General features: G+C 41.9%; 1 protein-coding gene across 1 annotated transcript in view; it reads left to right on the top strand.

The window, feature by feature from the left end:
- The window catches only part of tmod2 (tropomodulin 2), a 60,817-nt gene that overhangs the window by 12,702 nt on the left and 30,855 nt on the right, over positions 1 to 17,260 (top strand). Inside the window, exons 2-3 of the mRNA XM_061974680.2 lie at positions 7,722 to 7,917; positions 11,521 to 11,677. Coding sequence (XP_061830664.1) covers positions 7,792 to 7,917; positions 11,521 to 11,677 — 283 coding nt within the window. The 5' untranslated portion in view covers positions 7,722 to 7,791. The remainder of the gene's footprint in view (positions 1 to 7,721; positions 7,918 to 11,520; positions 11,678 to 17,260) is intronic.

Here is a 17,260-nt window from a genome sequence, read left to right as displayed (position 1 = left end):
ATACTAACATAATTTGTTGCCCATTTCTTGTTAAAATACAGTTTTTGATGTGGTAAAGAGCATACACTTTGTTTTCTCTGCATTTAAAAGCAGTTGAAGATAGCAAAGTTGTTCTTGTACTCTGTCAAATGCATGTTGTAGATATTTAAAAGCCTCAGCAGGAGTGGGTGCTGTGCAGTATATGACAGTATCATCAGCATAGAAATGGAAAGTTCGGAATATTCTGTCCAAGATTATTTATGTAAATATTGAATAATAAGGGGCCCAACACAGAACCTTGAGGGACACCCTAGTTGTATTACTCTTAAAGTGTCATTAGTACTGATGTACTTCTACAACATAGATGTATTACTCCCACAGTGTCAAAGATATCAGTATATATATAGATATAGTTCTACAACATAGATGTATTACTCTAAAAGTGTCATCAGTACTGATATAGTTCTACAACATAGATGCAATCTCTTACAGTAAGTACTGGTTGAAGACATTGACATTTGAGTTGAAGTCAATGGCAACTTTTCCAGCTAATATTACTCAATCAATCAATCAATCAATGTTTATTTATATAGCCCTAAATCACAAGTGTCTCAAAGGGCTGCACAAGCCACGACGACATCCTCGGTACAGAGCCCACATAAGGGCAAGGAAAAACTAACCCCAGTGGGACGTCGATGTGAATGACTATGAGAAACCTTGGAGAGGACCGCATATGTGGGTAACCCCCCCCCCCCCCCTCTAGGGAGACCGAATGCAATGGATGTCGAGTGGGTCTAACATAATATTGTGAGAGTCCAGTCCGTAGTGGATCCAGCATAACAGTAAGAGTCCAGTCCACAGTGAGGTCAGCAGGAAACCATCCTGAGCGGAGACGGGTCAGCAGCGCAGAGATGTTCCCAACCGATACACAGGCGAGCGGTCCACCCCGGGTCCCGACCCCGGACAGCCAGCACCCCATCCATGGCCACCGGACCTGTGCGTCTCCCCCTCCACAAGGGATAGGGGGGAGCAGAGGAGAAAATGAATGAATGAATCAATCAATCTTTATTTATATAGCCCTAAATCACAAGTGTCTCAAAGGGCTGCACAAGCCACAACGACATCCTCGGTACAAAGCCCACATACGGGCAAGGAAAAACTCACCCCAGTGGGACGTCGATGTGGATGACTATGAGAAACCTTGGAGAGGACCGCATATGTGGGTAACCCCCCCACCCCCTCTAGGGAGACCGAAAGCAATGGATGTCGAGTGGGTCTGACATAATAGTGTGAGAGTCCAGTCCATAGTGGATCCAACATAATAGTAAGAGTCCAGTCCATAGTGGGGCCAGCAGGACACCATCCCGAGCGGAGACGGGTCAGCAGCGCAGAGATGTTCCCAGCCGATGCACAGGCGAGCGGTCCACCCCGGGTCCCGACTCTGGACAGCCAGCACTTCATCCATGGCCACCGGACCTGTGCCCCCCCCCCCCCCCCCCCCCCCCCCTCAAGGAAAAGGGGAGCAGAGGAGAAAAGAAAAGAAACGGCAGATCAACTGGTCTAACAGGGGGTCTATTTAAAGGCTAGAGTATACAAATGAGTTTTAAGATGGGACTTAAATGCTTCTACTGAGGTAGCATCTCTAATTGTTACCGGGAGGGCATTCCATAGTACTGGAGCCCCAATAGAAAACGCTCTATAGCCCGCAGACTGTTTTTGGGCTCTGGGAATCACTAATAAGCCGGAGTTCTTTGAACGCAGATTTCTTGCCGGGACATATGGTACAATGCAATCGACAAGATAGGACGGAGCTAGACCGTGTAGTATTTTATACGTAAGTAGTAAAACCTTAAAGTCACATCTTAAGTGCACAGGAAGCCAGTGCAGGTGAGCCAGTATAGGTATATATATATGTATATATGTATATAAAGGTATATACAGTATAGGCGTAATATGATCAAACTTTCTTGTTCTTGTCAAAAGTCTAGCAGCCGCATTTTGTACCAACTGTAATTTTTTAATGCTAGACATAGGGAGACCCGAAAATAATACGTTACAGTAGTCGAGACGAGACGTAACGAACGCATGAATAATGATCTCAGCGTCGCTAGTGGATAAAATAGAACGAATTTTAGCGATATTACGGAGATGAAAGAAGGCCGTTTTAGTAACACTCTTAATGTGTGATTCAAACGAGAGAGTTGGGTCGAAGATAATACCCAGATTCTTTACTGATTCGCCTTGTGTAATTGTTTGGTTGTCAAATGTTAAGGTGGTATTATTAAAAGAAAAGAAAAGGCAGATCAACTGGTCTAAAAAAAGGGGGGCTATTCAAAGGCTAGAGTATACAAATGAGTTTTAAGATGGGACTTAAATGCTTCTACTGAGGTAGCATCTCTAACTGTTACCGGGAGGGCATTCCATAGTACTGGAGCCCCAATAGAAAACGCTCTATAGCCCGCAGACTTTTTTTGGGCTCTGGGAATCACTAATAAGCCGGAGTTCTTTGAACGCAGATTTCTTGCCGGGACATATGGCACAATACAATCGACAAGATAGGATGGAGCTAGAGCTAGAAATATTACTCTTGTTTCTCTAATTCCGCAGCCATACACCTTAGTCATCTACCTTGGAATGTGACACTTGTTAACTATTAGAGTGCTAACTTTAGCATGCGAGCACGCTAACATTAAATTGGTAGCTTTTTTGTGTGCAAATTGTACACTTTTTTTCTCTATTTCCGCAGCCATACAACTTAGTCATATAACTTGGTATATGAAGCATGCTAACTGTTAGCATGTTTGCGTTAGCATGCTATCATTAAAGTGCCAACTTTTTGAGCTAATTTTGCAGCCGTTTACCCGAGACTCATATGACTTGGTATGTGACAATTAACTGCTAGCATGCTAGCATTTACATGCTAACTTAGTTATTTTCTCTAATTAGACAGACTCCTATAAGTTGGTATGTGACACATGCTAACAAAAGGGATAAAGAGTAGAAAATGAATGGCTGGATAACGGTTGTTTCAGGAGGGGAGCGTTGGACCTGGCAGGAAGTGAAGCTCTCACCAGTGGAGAAATCATTCAGGCAGCTCTGGAAAACTGACAGAAAAGTTTGCTTCAGTTTTTCCTGTGGTTTACAGCAGTTCTGCGTGAGCACGTTAGCATGAACTACTGTATGTTCTAGGATCTACAGCTAGCAAGTCTGCGTTCTCCTCTCTAGAAAAGAGTTGGATGTGCTTCTAGTGAGTGGAATGTGGAAGTGATCCAGAGAGTCCTTCACATCGTGGTCCAGATCTGGAGAGTCCTTCACAGCGTGGTCCAGATCTGGAGAGTTTTTCACAGTGTGGTCCAGATCAGTGGATCAGATGAAATGACAACATGGACGACTGATTAGTTCCAGCTGGCTGTGTTGCATCATCACTTTGCTTTTACAAGGATGATCATGACATCAACTTTGGCCTGGTTTCCACATGGAAAAAAGTGGAGGCATAAAGCTCCATATTGTACTAGGACTAGAACTATACTTACATACCGTACTGTACTTGCAACCTACTGGTTTTCTCACACACATATTAGCAGTGTTGGGTTAGTTACTGAAAACCAGTAACTAGTTACAGTTACTAGTTACTTTATTTCAAAAGTAACTCAGTTACTAACTCAGTTACTTACACCAAAAAGTAATGCGTTACTGTGAAAAGTAACTATTTAGTTACTTCTTTTTTTCTTCTTTTTTTTTTAAAGCTCCCATTAATGCCCTTTTTGCCTTCATTTCAGTCCTGTTATTGCACTGGAGAATAATACAATCTGTTGATCAACTTGACATGCATTTTTATTTTCCTTTTAACATAATTAATGAAAAACAGTGCAACATAAAAAGGCATTCCTCCTTTCTTTAAACTTGGACCAATGACCATTAATAAAAAACAAGTTTAAGTGCAACATAAGAAGAAACATCATCTTCCTTGAAACATAGGTAGTGAAATAAAGCCTGACATCTGGAGTGATGCTGCTGTCTTCCACACTTGGAGCCATGGATTGTACAATCCTTGTTTTCAGTGGCAGGATCATTGACACAGATGGTGAAGTTTCAGTGCTCAGTAGAGATGGAACACTTTTGAGGGGTTTAAGCACCTGGATGACCTCATCTGCCACTCTCACATCGTCATCAGACAGGGTGACATTTGTCTTCAGGGTGTTGTGGGTCAATGCAGAGTATATAGCTGCCTGCTGCTCCAACATATCATAAGTGGAGTTCCACCTCGTTGGGACATCATGTATGAGCAGGCAGCTTTAGCATTTCTTGCTTTGTCTTAAGCACATGAGCAGCTGTTGTGCTTGGGTGGAAGTAGGAAACCTTCCTGATCCTCCCAAAGAGGCGCTCCATCCTATTGACTGAGATTCCCTTCTGTGATGCCAAATTCACTACATGTGCAAAGCACCTATCTTTGGTCCCAGTCCTGCCTCATTCTCTGTAATTATTTGATTTTTGGCATTATCACGTGTGACTGGGATATCTTTATCTTCCATTCCTCCACTGCTTGTATCAGTACCTGCGCAAGGTGACTCTCGTAGAGGGGGCGTGTCTTCTCATCTCCCAGTCTGCTGTGATGAAGTGAGCGCTTATAGTTCCGCTGGACGTCCACCAGTCTGTCATGAGCGCAACAGATGATGCTCGGGATAGTTCATCCACAACTTTTTTCTTCTCCTGCTCATAAAGATCTGGCACAATCTTATTGCTGAAGTGGATGCGCGACGGGATGTCGTAACGTGGTTCAAGCACGTTCATTATGTGTTTAAAACCCTCGTTTTGCACAACCGAGTCTGCACTTATAAACACACCGATTCAATGGCAGGGGCGTTCAAGCTCCTCCGTTACTCCGCTCGCCATGACCACGCTGTGTGTGGACTGAACGTGCCAACAACTTTTTTTTTTGTTTCATATATCAAACCGCGGATCACTTGTGTGCGTCATCCCCTCCACACACCCACACCCACACACACATAGACCGCGCCTCTTTTCTTCTCTCCGGCTTGTGACAGAGGAAGATTCAGAAGAACGACACCGCAGCGCTTCTGTTTCTAGCCGATACTACATCAAAAGTAACGTAAAATAACGCAGTAACGCATCATGTAGTAACGGTAACTAAATTACTGAATAAAAAAAATAACGCGTTAGATTACTAGTTACCGCCGAAACTAACGGCGTTACAGTAACGCGTTACTTTGTAACGCGTTAGTCCCAACACTGCATATTAGCAAACCTCAGAAGGATGGATTCACAACACAAATATCAAGAAATACATTTCTGGCTATGTTGCTCAGCAACGTGTTGCTAGGTAGAATCCAGGGATGAATGCCTCCTCAGATAGCTCTCCGAATGCTATTTGAAGCACATATCAACTATTGTGTGTTCCAGTTCTCTTCAAAAACTGCAGATTCTTCAGAAGAAAGTATCCTCTTTTTTATGGCTCCAATCTTCTGAAGCACAGGATGACATTCTAGACCTACTTCTCATAGACAGAACACCAGAAGTAAACCTTTATTAAATGGTCATCAAAAGTGTACAAGCTATAGTATAGTCTGTAGATGATCTGGAATGATATTGATAGCTCTATAAAAGAATCACATCATTTTCAAAAAGCGTTTTAAGCAAACGTTACTGCGACGTTATGCTTAGTATATTTAACACAGCTGACCATCTTGACCTCAGTACAGGTAAAAGCCAGTAAATTAGAATATTTTGAAAAACTTGATTTATTTCAGTAATTGCATTCAAAAGGTGTAACTTGTACATTATATTTATTCATTGCACACAGACTGATGCATTCAAATGTTTATTTCATTTAATTTTGATGATTTGAAGTGGCAACAAATGAAAATCCAAAATTCCATGTGTCACAAAATTAGAATATTACTTAAGGCTAATACAAAAAAGAGATTTTTAGAAATGTTGGCCAACTGAAAAGTATGAAAATGAAAAATATGAGCATGTACAATACTCAATACTTGGTTGGAGCTCCTTTTGCCTCAATTACTGCGTTAATGCGGCGTGGCATGGAGTCGATGAGTTTCTGGCACTGCTCAGGTGTTATGAGAGCCCAGGTTGCTCTGATAGTGGCCTTCAACTCTTCTGCGTTTTTGGGTCTGGCATTCTGCATCTTCCTTTTCACAATACCCCACAGATTTTCTATGGGGCTAAGGTCAGGGGAGTTGGCGGGCCAATTTAGAACAGAAATACCATGGTCCGTAAACCAGGCACGGGTAGATTTTGCGCTGTGTGCAGGCGCCAAGTCCTGTTGGAACTTGAAATCTCCATCTCCATAGAGCAGGTCAGCAGCAGGAAGCATGAAGTGCTCTAAAACTTGCTGGTAGACGGCTGCGTTGACCCTGGATCTCAGGAAACAGAGTGGACCGACACCAGCAGATGACATGGCACCCCAAACCATCACCCAACCATGCAAATTTTGCATTTCCTTTGGAAATCGAGGTCCCAGAGTCTGGAGGAAGACAGGAGAGGCACAGGATCCACGTTGCCTGAAGTCTAGTGTAAAGTTTCCACCATCAGTGATGGTTTGGGGTGCCATGTCATCTGCAGGTGTCGGTCCACTCTGTTTCCTGAGATCCAGGGTCAACGCAGCCGTCTACCAGCAAGTTTTAGAGCACTTCATGCTTCCTGCTGCTGACCTGCTCTATGGAGATGGAGATTTCAAGTTCCAACAGGACTTGGCGCCTGCACACAGCGCAAAATCTACCCGTGCCTGGTTTACGGACCATGGTATTTCTGTTCTAAATTGGCCCGCCAACTCCCCTGACCTTAGCCCCATAGAAAATCTGTGGGGTATTGTGAAAAGGAAGATGCAGAATGCCAGACCCAAAAACGCAGAAGAGTTGAAGGCCACTATCAGAGCAACCTGGGCTCTCATAACACCTGAGCAGTGCCAGAAACTCATCGACTCCATGCCACGCCGCATTAACGCAGTAATTGAGGCAAAAGGAGCTCCAACCAAGTATTGAGTATTGTACATGCTCATATTTTTCATTTTCATACTTTTCAGTTGGCCAACATTTCTAAAAATCCCTTTTTTGTATTAGCCTTAAGTAATACTCTAATTTTGTGACACACGGAATTTTGGATTTTCATTTGTTGCCACTTCAAATCATCAAAATTAAATGAAATAAACATTTGAATGCATCAGTCTGTGTGCAATGAATAAATATAATGTACAAGTTACACCTTTTGAATGCAATTACTGAAATAAATCAAGTTTTTCAAAATATTCTAATTTACTGGCTTTTACCTGTATGTATGATGATGACCTTCATCACATTTGAACTATAGCATATTGAGACTGATCTGCTGGATTTAGAGATTCCTTCTTTAGAAATGTCAACCTGTTGGTATGAAACTGTAAATGGCTATTTGGAAGGTAGATTTTGAAAGTATTGTACTGTACTTTGTATATTATATGATGATGTATGTTTGAAGTGTCCATAAGCTGTGTGCTTCTAGGGATGACCTTTTTGCAGAACAGACTCTGATATTAACAAAAGAAACAATAATGTCATACAAAATGATGTCTGTGTGTAAATAAATAAACATTGGCATACAGCAGTCATGCCCACAAACAGCTCCATGACAAGATGAAGGATATGAAAGAACTATAATGTGTGTCCATTGAACAAATAGCCGGATTGTAGTGTCTCTCTAGTTCATCAGGAATGTTTGTTTTCCGCTAGCCTTTCCCCTTGGTCTGGAGCAACGAGGCCACCACTTTGGAAGATTGACTGCAGTCCTACAGCCAGCATCATGACCTTGTCATTCAAGAAGGACCTGGACAAGTACAAGGACCTGGATGAAGATGAGCTGCTTAACAATCTGTCGGCAGATGAGCTCAAACAGCTGGAGTCGGCCCTGGAGGAGATGGACCCAGAGGTCAGTACAATAAAACATTCATGGATGTAGGGCTGGGGAACCATGCCTTCACTTCTGAGCTCATGGATCATGGATGATCCAAGTATCAAGTCCTACAGACGCTTGTAAAATAGGAACTAGCGCAGCAGAAGGAGTCAAGAAGCCATGCTAACCGCTAAGCTAGCTTAAAGGTGAAGAAGCCAAAGAAGAAAAAACTAGCTTTGTTCACTTCAACAGACGTCTTTAGAACCGTGTTAACAAAGAGTAACCAGCTAAGAAAAGGACGTGGGCAATAATAAAGACATCTGTTGAATCGAACAAATCACTTATTTTCTTCTTAATATTGCCACGTCCTTTTCTTAGCTGGTTAGTCTTTGTTAACTCGGTTCTAAAGACGTCCGTTGAAGTGAACAAAGCAATAATAAGAAGAAAATAAGTGCTTTGTTCACTTCAACAGACGTCTTTAGAACCGAGTTAACAAAGAGTAACCAGCTAAGAAAAGGACGTGGCAAGTCGATGAATAATAATATCCACTGATATGAGCCAAAGATGTGAATAAGTACCGTATTTTCCGCACCATAAGGCGCCCTGGGTTATAAGCCGCGCCTTCAATGAACGGCATATTTCAAAACTTTGTCCACCTATAAGCCGCCCCGTGTTGTAAGCCGCATCTAACTGCGCTAAAGGAATGTCAAAAAAACAGTCAGATAGGTCAGTCAAACTTTAATAATATATTAAAAACCAGCGTGATGTGGGCGCGCATGGAGTCGTATATCAACATGGACGGAGCTGCGTGAAAAAAGCCACCCGGCCTCTTCGCGTAAACTTACCTTAACCACTCGCTCATCTTTTCTTCATCCATCCATCCCTTCGAGTTAGCTTTTATGATGACGCCGGCTGGAAAGGTCTCTTTTGGCAAGGTCTTCCTTTTGAATATCACCATGGGTGGAAGTTTCTGGCCATTAGCATGGCAAGCTAGAACCACAGTGAAGGATGACTTCTCATTCCCTGTGGTGCGAATATTCACCGTACGTGCTCCCGTTGTATCCACAGTGCGGTTCACAGGAATATCAAAAGTCAGTGGAACCTCGTCCATGTTGATAATGTTCTCTGGCCGGATCTTTTTTTCAGCTATCTTGTTTTTACAATATGCACGGAAAGTAGCCAGCTTTTCTTGAAAGTCTTTAGGCAGTTGCTGTGAAATAGTAGTCCGTGTGCGGATGGAGAGATTGCGTCTTTTCATGAACCGGAAACCTTCGCTTAGTAGGAGCCATTTTGTGGTCTTTACAGATGTAAACACACAAAGGAAATGAAACGTAATATCCGCGCGCTTCTTCTTCTTCTACGCGGGCGGGTGGTTGCTTACAGTAGAAGAAGAAGCGCTTCCTGTTCTATGGGGGCGGGTGCTTACCTTGGCGGTTGCTTGCGTAGAAGAAGAAGCACTTCCTCTTCTACGGGGAAAAAAGATGGCGGCTGTTTACCGTAGTTGCGAGACCGAAACTTTATGAAAATGAATCTTAATATTAATCCATATATAAAGCGCACCGGGTTATAAGCCGCACTGTCAGCTTTTGAGTAAATTTGTGGTTTTTAGGTGCGGCTAATAGTGCGGAAAATACGGTAGATACGTTATGGTAGGACTACAGATATTGATTATTTTAGTAATCCAACAACCTTTTGACAAGTTTTTGATTAATCGAGTAATCGGATACAAAAATCACTTTATAGCCTCAATGTGTGATTTAGGGAAAATAGTTGAAATAACAATTTTTCGGTTTGCCATAAACTTCATCCTTTTTTCTAATAAATGCACATGAAGGTTTCCTCTGACTGCCAAGATACCGTACCTGTAGTGGTGGGGGCGTGGTCAGCATGACAAGTCATTTGCTATGATATTTTTTTTCTTCGAAAAGTCTAAAAAAAAATGTGTAAATACCAAATGTGTTATTATGAATTAGGATTACCATATATAGTTCTGGTTTTGACAAGTTTACAACAAATAAATGAAAATATTCTGACAAAAAGAAATGTGAGTTTTTGAAGGTTACCGTATTTTCCGCACTATAAGGCGCACCGGATTATTAGCCGCACCTTCTATGAATTACATATTTCATAATTTTGTCCACCAATAAGCCGCCCCGGACTATAAGCCGCGCCTACGCTGCGCTAAAGGGAATGTCAAAAAAACAGTCAGATAGGTCAGTCAAACTTTAATAATATATTAAAAACCAGCGTTCTAACAACTCTGTTCACTCCCAAAATGTACGCAAATGTGCAATCACAAACATAGTAAAATTCAAAATAGTGCAGCGCAATAGCAACATAATGTTGCTCGAACGTTAATGTCACAACACACAAAATAAACATAGCGCTTACTTTCTGAAGTTATTCTTCATTCGTAAATCCTTCGTCTTCGGTGTCCGAAGTGAAAAGTTGGGCAAATTTACGATCCACTGGCAGATGTTGGCGTCGTCTGGCGCTGCCTACTCGTCTTAGTGAAGGTGTGTTCGCCTTCTGTCTTCCATTGTTCCCACGCAGTTAGCAGTCTAGCTTCGAATGCCCTGTTGACACCAATATCTAGCGGCTGGAGGTCTTTTGTCAATCCACCCGGAATGACGGCGAGTATTGAATTACCCGGTAAGCGTGTCAGCGTGTCTCTCAATGTGCTGTTATGAGCTAGCAAATATAACAACTACACTACCCAGCATGCAACGATAGTTACGAGCATGCGCGGTAGCCCTGAGAAGTTCCCACGCAGTTAGCAGTCTAGCTTCGAATGCCCTGTTGACACCAATATCTAGCGGCTGGAGGTCTTTTGTCAATCCACCCGGAATGACGGCGAGTATTGAATTAAGCGTGTCAGCGTGTCTCTCAATGTGCTGTTATGAGCTAGCAAATATAACAACTACACTACCCAGCATGCAACGATAGTTACAAGCATGCGCGGTAGCCCTGAGAAGTTCCCACGCAGTTAGCAGTCTAGCTTCGAATGCCCTGTTGACACCAATATCTAGCGGCTGGAGGTCTTTTGTCAATCCACCCGGAATGACGGCGAGTATTGAATTAAGCGCGTCTCTCAATGTGCTGTTATGAGCTAGCAAATATAACAACTACACTACCCAGCATGCAACGATAGTTACGAGCATGCGCAGTAGCCCTGAGAAGCGTTGTTGTATGCTGGGAGTTCGAATGTGGTTATGAGCACGCTGTGAGAAAACGTTGAGAACTCAGTTAACACGCCTCGTCTGCATTATTTATAATTAGACAGACAACACACTTAATAGGAGCCATTTGGGGTCTTTACATAAACACACAAATGGAAATGAAACGTCACATATCCCAGCATGCACCGCGCGCTTCTTCTACGGGGAAAAAAGATGGCGGCTGTTTACCGTAGTTGCGAGACCTAAACTTTATGAAAATGAATCGTAATAAAGCGCACCGGGTTATAAGGCGCACTGTTAGCTTTTGAGAAAATTTGTGGTTTTTAGGTGCGCCTTATAGTGCGGAAAATACGGTAATTGGAACGACGACGTAAGGAAGTAATTTCCTGTGATGAATCATGCAAATTGAAAAGTGTGATCCAAAGTCCTGGTGTCCAAAGATGTTTGTTGTCCTTCTCAGAATGCTCTCCTTCCTGCCGGTATGCGTCAGAAGGACCAGACCACTAAAATGGCCACAGGAGCGTTTGACAAGGATCGACTCCTGAAGTATCTGGAGAAGGAAGCCATGGACTACAAGGACCGAGATGATGTTGTCCCCTTCACTGGAGAGAGGAAAGGTATGGATCATCTTACTCTTCAACATCCAGCCATGTTGCCTAGCAACTGCTGTCTTTGCCAGTCTTACTAAAGTGGTCAATCAGTTGTCATAGCAACACTTCAATAGTCACAGCTTTGGTCAATCATTTGTCATAGCAACACTTCAAAAGTCACAGCTGTGGTCAATCAATTGTCATAACAACACTTCAATAGTCCGTGCTGTGGTCAATCAATTGTCATAGCAACACTTCAATAGTCACAGCTGTGGTCAATCAATTGTCATAGCAACACTTCAATAGTCACAGCTGTGGTCAATCAATTGTCATAGCAACACTTCAATAGTCACAGCTGTGGTCAATCAGTTGTCATAACAACACTTCAATAGTCACAGCTGTGGTCAATCAATTGTCATAGCAACACTTCAATAGTCACAGCTGTGGTCAATCAATTGTCATAGCAACACTTCAATAGTCACAGCTGTGGTCAATCAATTGTCATAACAACACTTCAATAGTCACTATTGTGGTCAATCAATTGTCATAGCAACACTTCAATAGTCACAGATGTGGTCAATCAATTGTCATAACAATCAATAGTCACAGCTGTGGTCAATCAATTGTCATAGCAACACTTCAATAGTCACAGCTGTGGTCAATCAATTGTCATAACAACACTTCAATAGTCACAGCTGTGGTCAATCAATTGTCATAACAACACTTCAATAGTCACAGCTGTGGTCAATCAATTGTCATAGCAACACTTCAATAGTCACAGCTTTGGTCAATCAATTGTCATAACAACACTTCAATAGTCACAGCTGTGGTCAATCAGTTGTCATAGCAACACTTCAATAGTCACAGCTGTGGTCAATCAATTGTCATAGCAACACTTCAATAGTCACAGATGTGGTCAATCAATTGTCATAACAATCAATAGTCACAGCTGTGGTCAATCAATTGTCATAGCAACACTTCAATAGTCACAGCTGTGGTCAATCAATTGTCATAGCAACACTTCAATAGTCACAATTGTGGTCAATCAATTGTCATAGCAACACTTCAATAGTCACAGATGTGGTCAATCAATTGTCATAACAATCAATAGTCACAGCTGTGGTCAATCAATTGTCATAGCAACACTTCAATAGTCACAGCTGTGGTCAATCAATTGTCATAGCAATACTTCAATAGTCACAGCTGTGGTCAATCAATTGTCATAGCAACACTTCAAAAGTCACAGCTTTGGTCAATCACTTGTCATAACAACACTTCAATAGTCACAGCTGTGGTCAATCAATTGTCATAGCAACACTTCAATAGTCACAGCTTTGGTCAATCAATTGTCATAACAACACTTCAATAGTCACAGCTGTGGTCAATCAGTTGTCATAGCAACACTTCAATAGTCACAGCTTTGGTCAATCATTTGTCATAACAACACTTCAATGGTCACAGCTGTGGTCAATCAATTGTCATAACAACACTTCAATAGTCACAGCTGTGGTCAATCAGTTGTCATAACAACACTTCAATAGTCACAGCTGTGGTCAATCAGTTGTCATAGCAACACTTCAATAGTCACAGATGTGGTCAATCAATTGTCATAGCAACACTTCAATAGTCACAGCTGTGGTCAATCAATTGTCATAACAACACTTCAATAGTCACAGCTGTGGTCAATCAATTGTCACAGCAACACTTCAAAAGTCACAGCTTTGGTCAATCAATTGTCATAACAACACTTCAATAGTCACAGCTGTGGTCAATCAATTGTCATAGCAACACTTCAAAAGTCACAGCTGTGGTCAATCAATTGTCATAGCAACACTTCAATAGTCACAGATGTGGTCAATCAGTTGTCATAACAACACTTCAATAGTCACAGCTGTGGTCAATCAGTTGTCATAACAACACTTCAATGGTCACAGCTGTGGTCAATCAATTGTCATAGCAACACTTCAATAGTCACAGCTGTGGTCAATCAATTGTCATAGCAACACTTCAATAGTCACAGCTGTGGTCAATCAATTGTCATAGCAACACTTCAATAGTCACAGCTGTGGTTAATCAATTGTCATAGCAACACTTCAAAAGTCACAGCTTTGGTCAATCACTTGTCATAACAACACTTCAATAGTCACAGCTGTGGTCAATCAGTTGTCATAGCAACACTTCAATAGTCACAGCTTTGGTCAATCAATTGTCATAACAACACTTCAATAGTCACAGCTGTGGTCAATCAGTTGTCATAGCAACACTTCAATAGTCACAGCTTTGGTCAATCAGTTGTCATAACAACACTTCAATAGTCACAGCTGTGGTCAATCAGTTGTCATAGCAACACTTCAATAGTCACAGATGTGGTCAATCAATTGTCATAGCAACACTTCAATAGTCACAGCTGTGGTCAACCAATTGTCATAGCAACACTTCAATAGTCACATAGCTCTGAGAATCGTAGCTCGGGGCGGTATAGCTCGGTTGGTAGAGTGGCCGTGCCAGCAACTTGAGGGTTCCAGGTTCGATCCCCGCTTCCGCCATCCTAGTCTCTGCCGTTGTGTCCTTGGGCAAGACACTTTACCCACCTGCTCCCAGTGCCAGTCACACTGCTTTGAATGGAACTTACATATTGGCTTTCACTATGCAAAAGCGCTTTGAGTCACTAGAGAAAAGCGCTATATAAATATAATTCACTTCACTTCACAATCAATAGTCACAGCTGTGGTCAATCAATTGTCATAACAATCAATCAACAATGAAAGTGCACGAGAATTGTACAAAATAAATCAAGACTGGTATTACAGGAAAATAAATAAAGCAGTACAAAAATGTGTGGACAACTATTATAATAAAAGTATATATAAACACAATTAATATAATAAAATATATTTGTATTGCTTTATACATTTATTTGCTTTATTGATTGATTGTTATGACAATTGACTGACCACAGCTGTGACTATTGATTGATTGTTATGACAATTGACTGACCACAGCTGTGACTATTGATTGATTGTTATGAATATTGATTGTGACTAGAAGGACACGATCTTGAAGTGCATCTCTTTCTTTTTGTTGCATGAAGTATTTTGGAGAGTGTGTTTTTCCTGCACTTTGTGCTGAAATATATTGAAATGTCAGCCAATGGAAGATTGACACTCACCCTAACCCCTTTTCTTCCACTGCTTAGTGATCAGGCTGCTTGGCATCAAGAGTGAAGTCAAACTAGGCTTGGTGTCAATGAAACAATGTGGCCTGACTTGAAAGACCAAATCTCTCTACAGGTGTGTTGATGATTCCTAGTGCAGCACAGTAACAGTCACACAGGTGTGTTGATGATTCCTAGTGCAGCACAGTAACAGTCACACAGGTGTGTTGATGATTCCTAGTGCAGCACAGTAACAGTCACACAGGTGTGTTGATGATTCCTAGTGCAGCACAGTAACAGTCACACAGGTGTGTTGATGATTCCTAGTGCAGCACAGTAACAGTCACACAGGTGTGTTGATGATTCCTAGTGCAGCACAGTAACAGTCACACAGGTGTGTTGATGATTCCTAGTGCAGCACAGTAACAGTCACACAGGTGTGTTGATGATTCCTAGTGCAGCACAGTAACAGTCACACAGGTGTGTTGATGATTCCTAGTGCAGCACAGTAACAGGGACACAGGTGTGTTGATGATTCCTAGTGCAGCACAGTAACAGGGACACAGGTGTGTTGATTATTCCTAGTGCAGCACAGTAACAGTCACACAGGTGTGTTGATGATTCCTAGTGCAGCACAGTAACAGGGACACAGGTGTGTTGATTATTCCTAGTGCAGCACAGTAACAGTCACACAGGTGTGTTGATGATTCCTAGTGCAGCACAGTAACAGGGACACAGGTGTGTTGATTATTCCTAGTGCAGCACAGTAACAGTCACACAGGTGTGTTGATGATTCCTAGTGCAGCACAGTAACAGTCACACAGGTGTGTTGATGATTCCTAGTGCAGCACAGTAACAGTCACACAGGTGTTGATGATTCCTAGTGCAGCACAGTAACAGTCACACAGGTGTGTTGATGATTCCTAGTGCAGCACAGTAACAGTCACACAGGTGTGTTGATGATTCCTAGTGCAGCACAGTAACAGGGACACAGGTGTGTTGATGATTCCTAGTGCAGCACAGTAACAGGGACACAGGTGTGTTGATGATTCCTAGTGCAGCACAGTAACAGTCACACAGGTGTTGATGATTCCTAGTGCAGCACAGTAACAGGGACACAGGTGTGTTGAGAAGATAGGTGTACACACTTGTATATTCCAACTAAAGCACATAGACTTGATTGAACCATTGAGCTTGGTGTCCCTCATCATTATTCATCCTCTTCCTCAATAATCCTCTTTGTGTTCAAACATTCACTCCACAGCATTCCCCAGGAAGTGACTTGAGTGTGCTTCTCCTTTTAGTGACTAGAATGTTTGTCCAGGATGGAGCCTGATGACTGTATTTACCCTTTGTTGGCTTCAGGAAGTGCCAGAACTCCCACCAGGGACCGCTTGCAGTACTTCGACTGCCATTGCTGATTTCAAAAGGAGGAATCAGTGTGTTTCATATACATGTGTATATATATATATATATATATATATATATATATAAGTATATACATAGGATATGTGCTTCAAATAGCATTAGGAGAGCTATCTGAGGAGGCATTCATCCCTGGATTCTACCTAGCAACACGTTGCTGAGCAACATAGCCAAATGTCTGTTTTATGTGTGGTGAACATATGTGTGTTTTGTGTGTGGTGAACAAATGTGTGTTTTGTGTGTGGTGAACAAATGTGTGTTTTGTGTGTGGTGAACAAATGTGTGTTTTATGTGTGGTGAACAAATGTGTGTTTTATGTGTGGTGAACATATGTGTGTTTTGTGTGTGGTGAACATTTGTGTGTTTTGTGTGCGGTGAACAAATGTGTGTTTTGTGTGTGGTGAACATTTGTGTGTTTTGTGTGCGGTGAACAAATGTGTGTTTTGTGTGTGGTGAACATTTGTGTGTGGTGAACAAATGTGTGTTTTGTGTGTGGTGAACAAATGTGTGTTTTGTGTGTGGTGAACAAATGTGTGTTTTGTGTGTGGTGAACAAATGTGTGTTTTATGTGTGGTGAACAAATGTGTGTTTTATGTGTGGTGAACATATGTGTGTTTTGTGTGTGGTGAACATTTGTGTGTTTTGTGTGCGGTGAACAAATGTGTGTTTTGTGTGTGGTGAACATTTGTGTGTTTTGTGTGCGGTGAACAAATGTGTGTTTTGTGTGTGGTGAACATTTGTGTGTGGTGAACAAATGTGTGTTTTGTGTGTGGTGAACATGTGTGTTTTGTGTGTGGTGAACATGTGTGTTTTGTGTGTGGTGAACATGTGTGTTTTGTGTGTGGTGAATAAATGCGTGTTTTGTGTGTGGTGAACAAATGTCTGTTTTATGTGTGGTGAACATATGTGTGTTTTGTGTGTGCTGAACAGTATGTGTGTTTTGTGTGTGCTGAACATACAGTATGTGTGTTTTGTGTGTGGTCAACATACAGTATGTGTGTTTTGTGTGTGCTGAACATACAGTATGTGTG

This window comes from Nerophis lumbriciformis, linkage group LG15 (assembly GCF_033978685.3).
Source record: "Nerophis lumbriciformis linkage group LG15, RoL_Nlum_v2.1, whole genome shotgun sequence".
Lineage (NCBI taxonomy): Eukaryota > Metazoa > Chordata > Actinopteri > Syngnathiformes > Syngnathidae > Nerophis > Nerophis lumbriciformis.
Note: the sequence above shows the minus strand (reverse complement) of the source record. Positions and strands in the feature narration are given on the sequence as shown.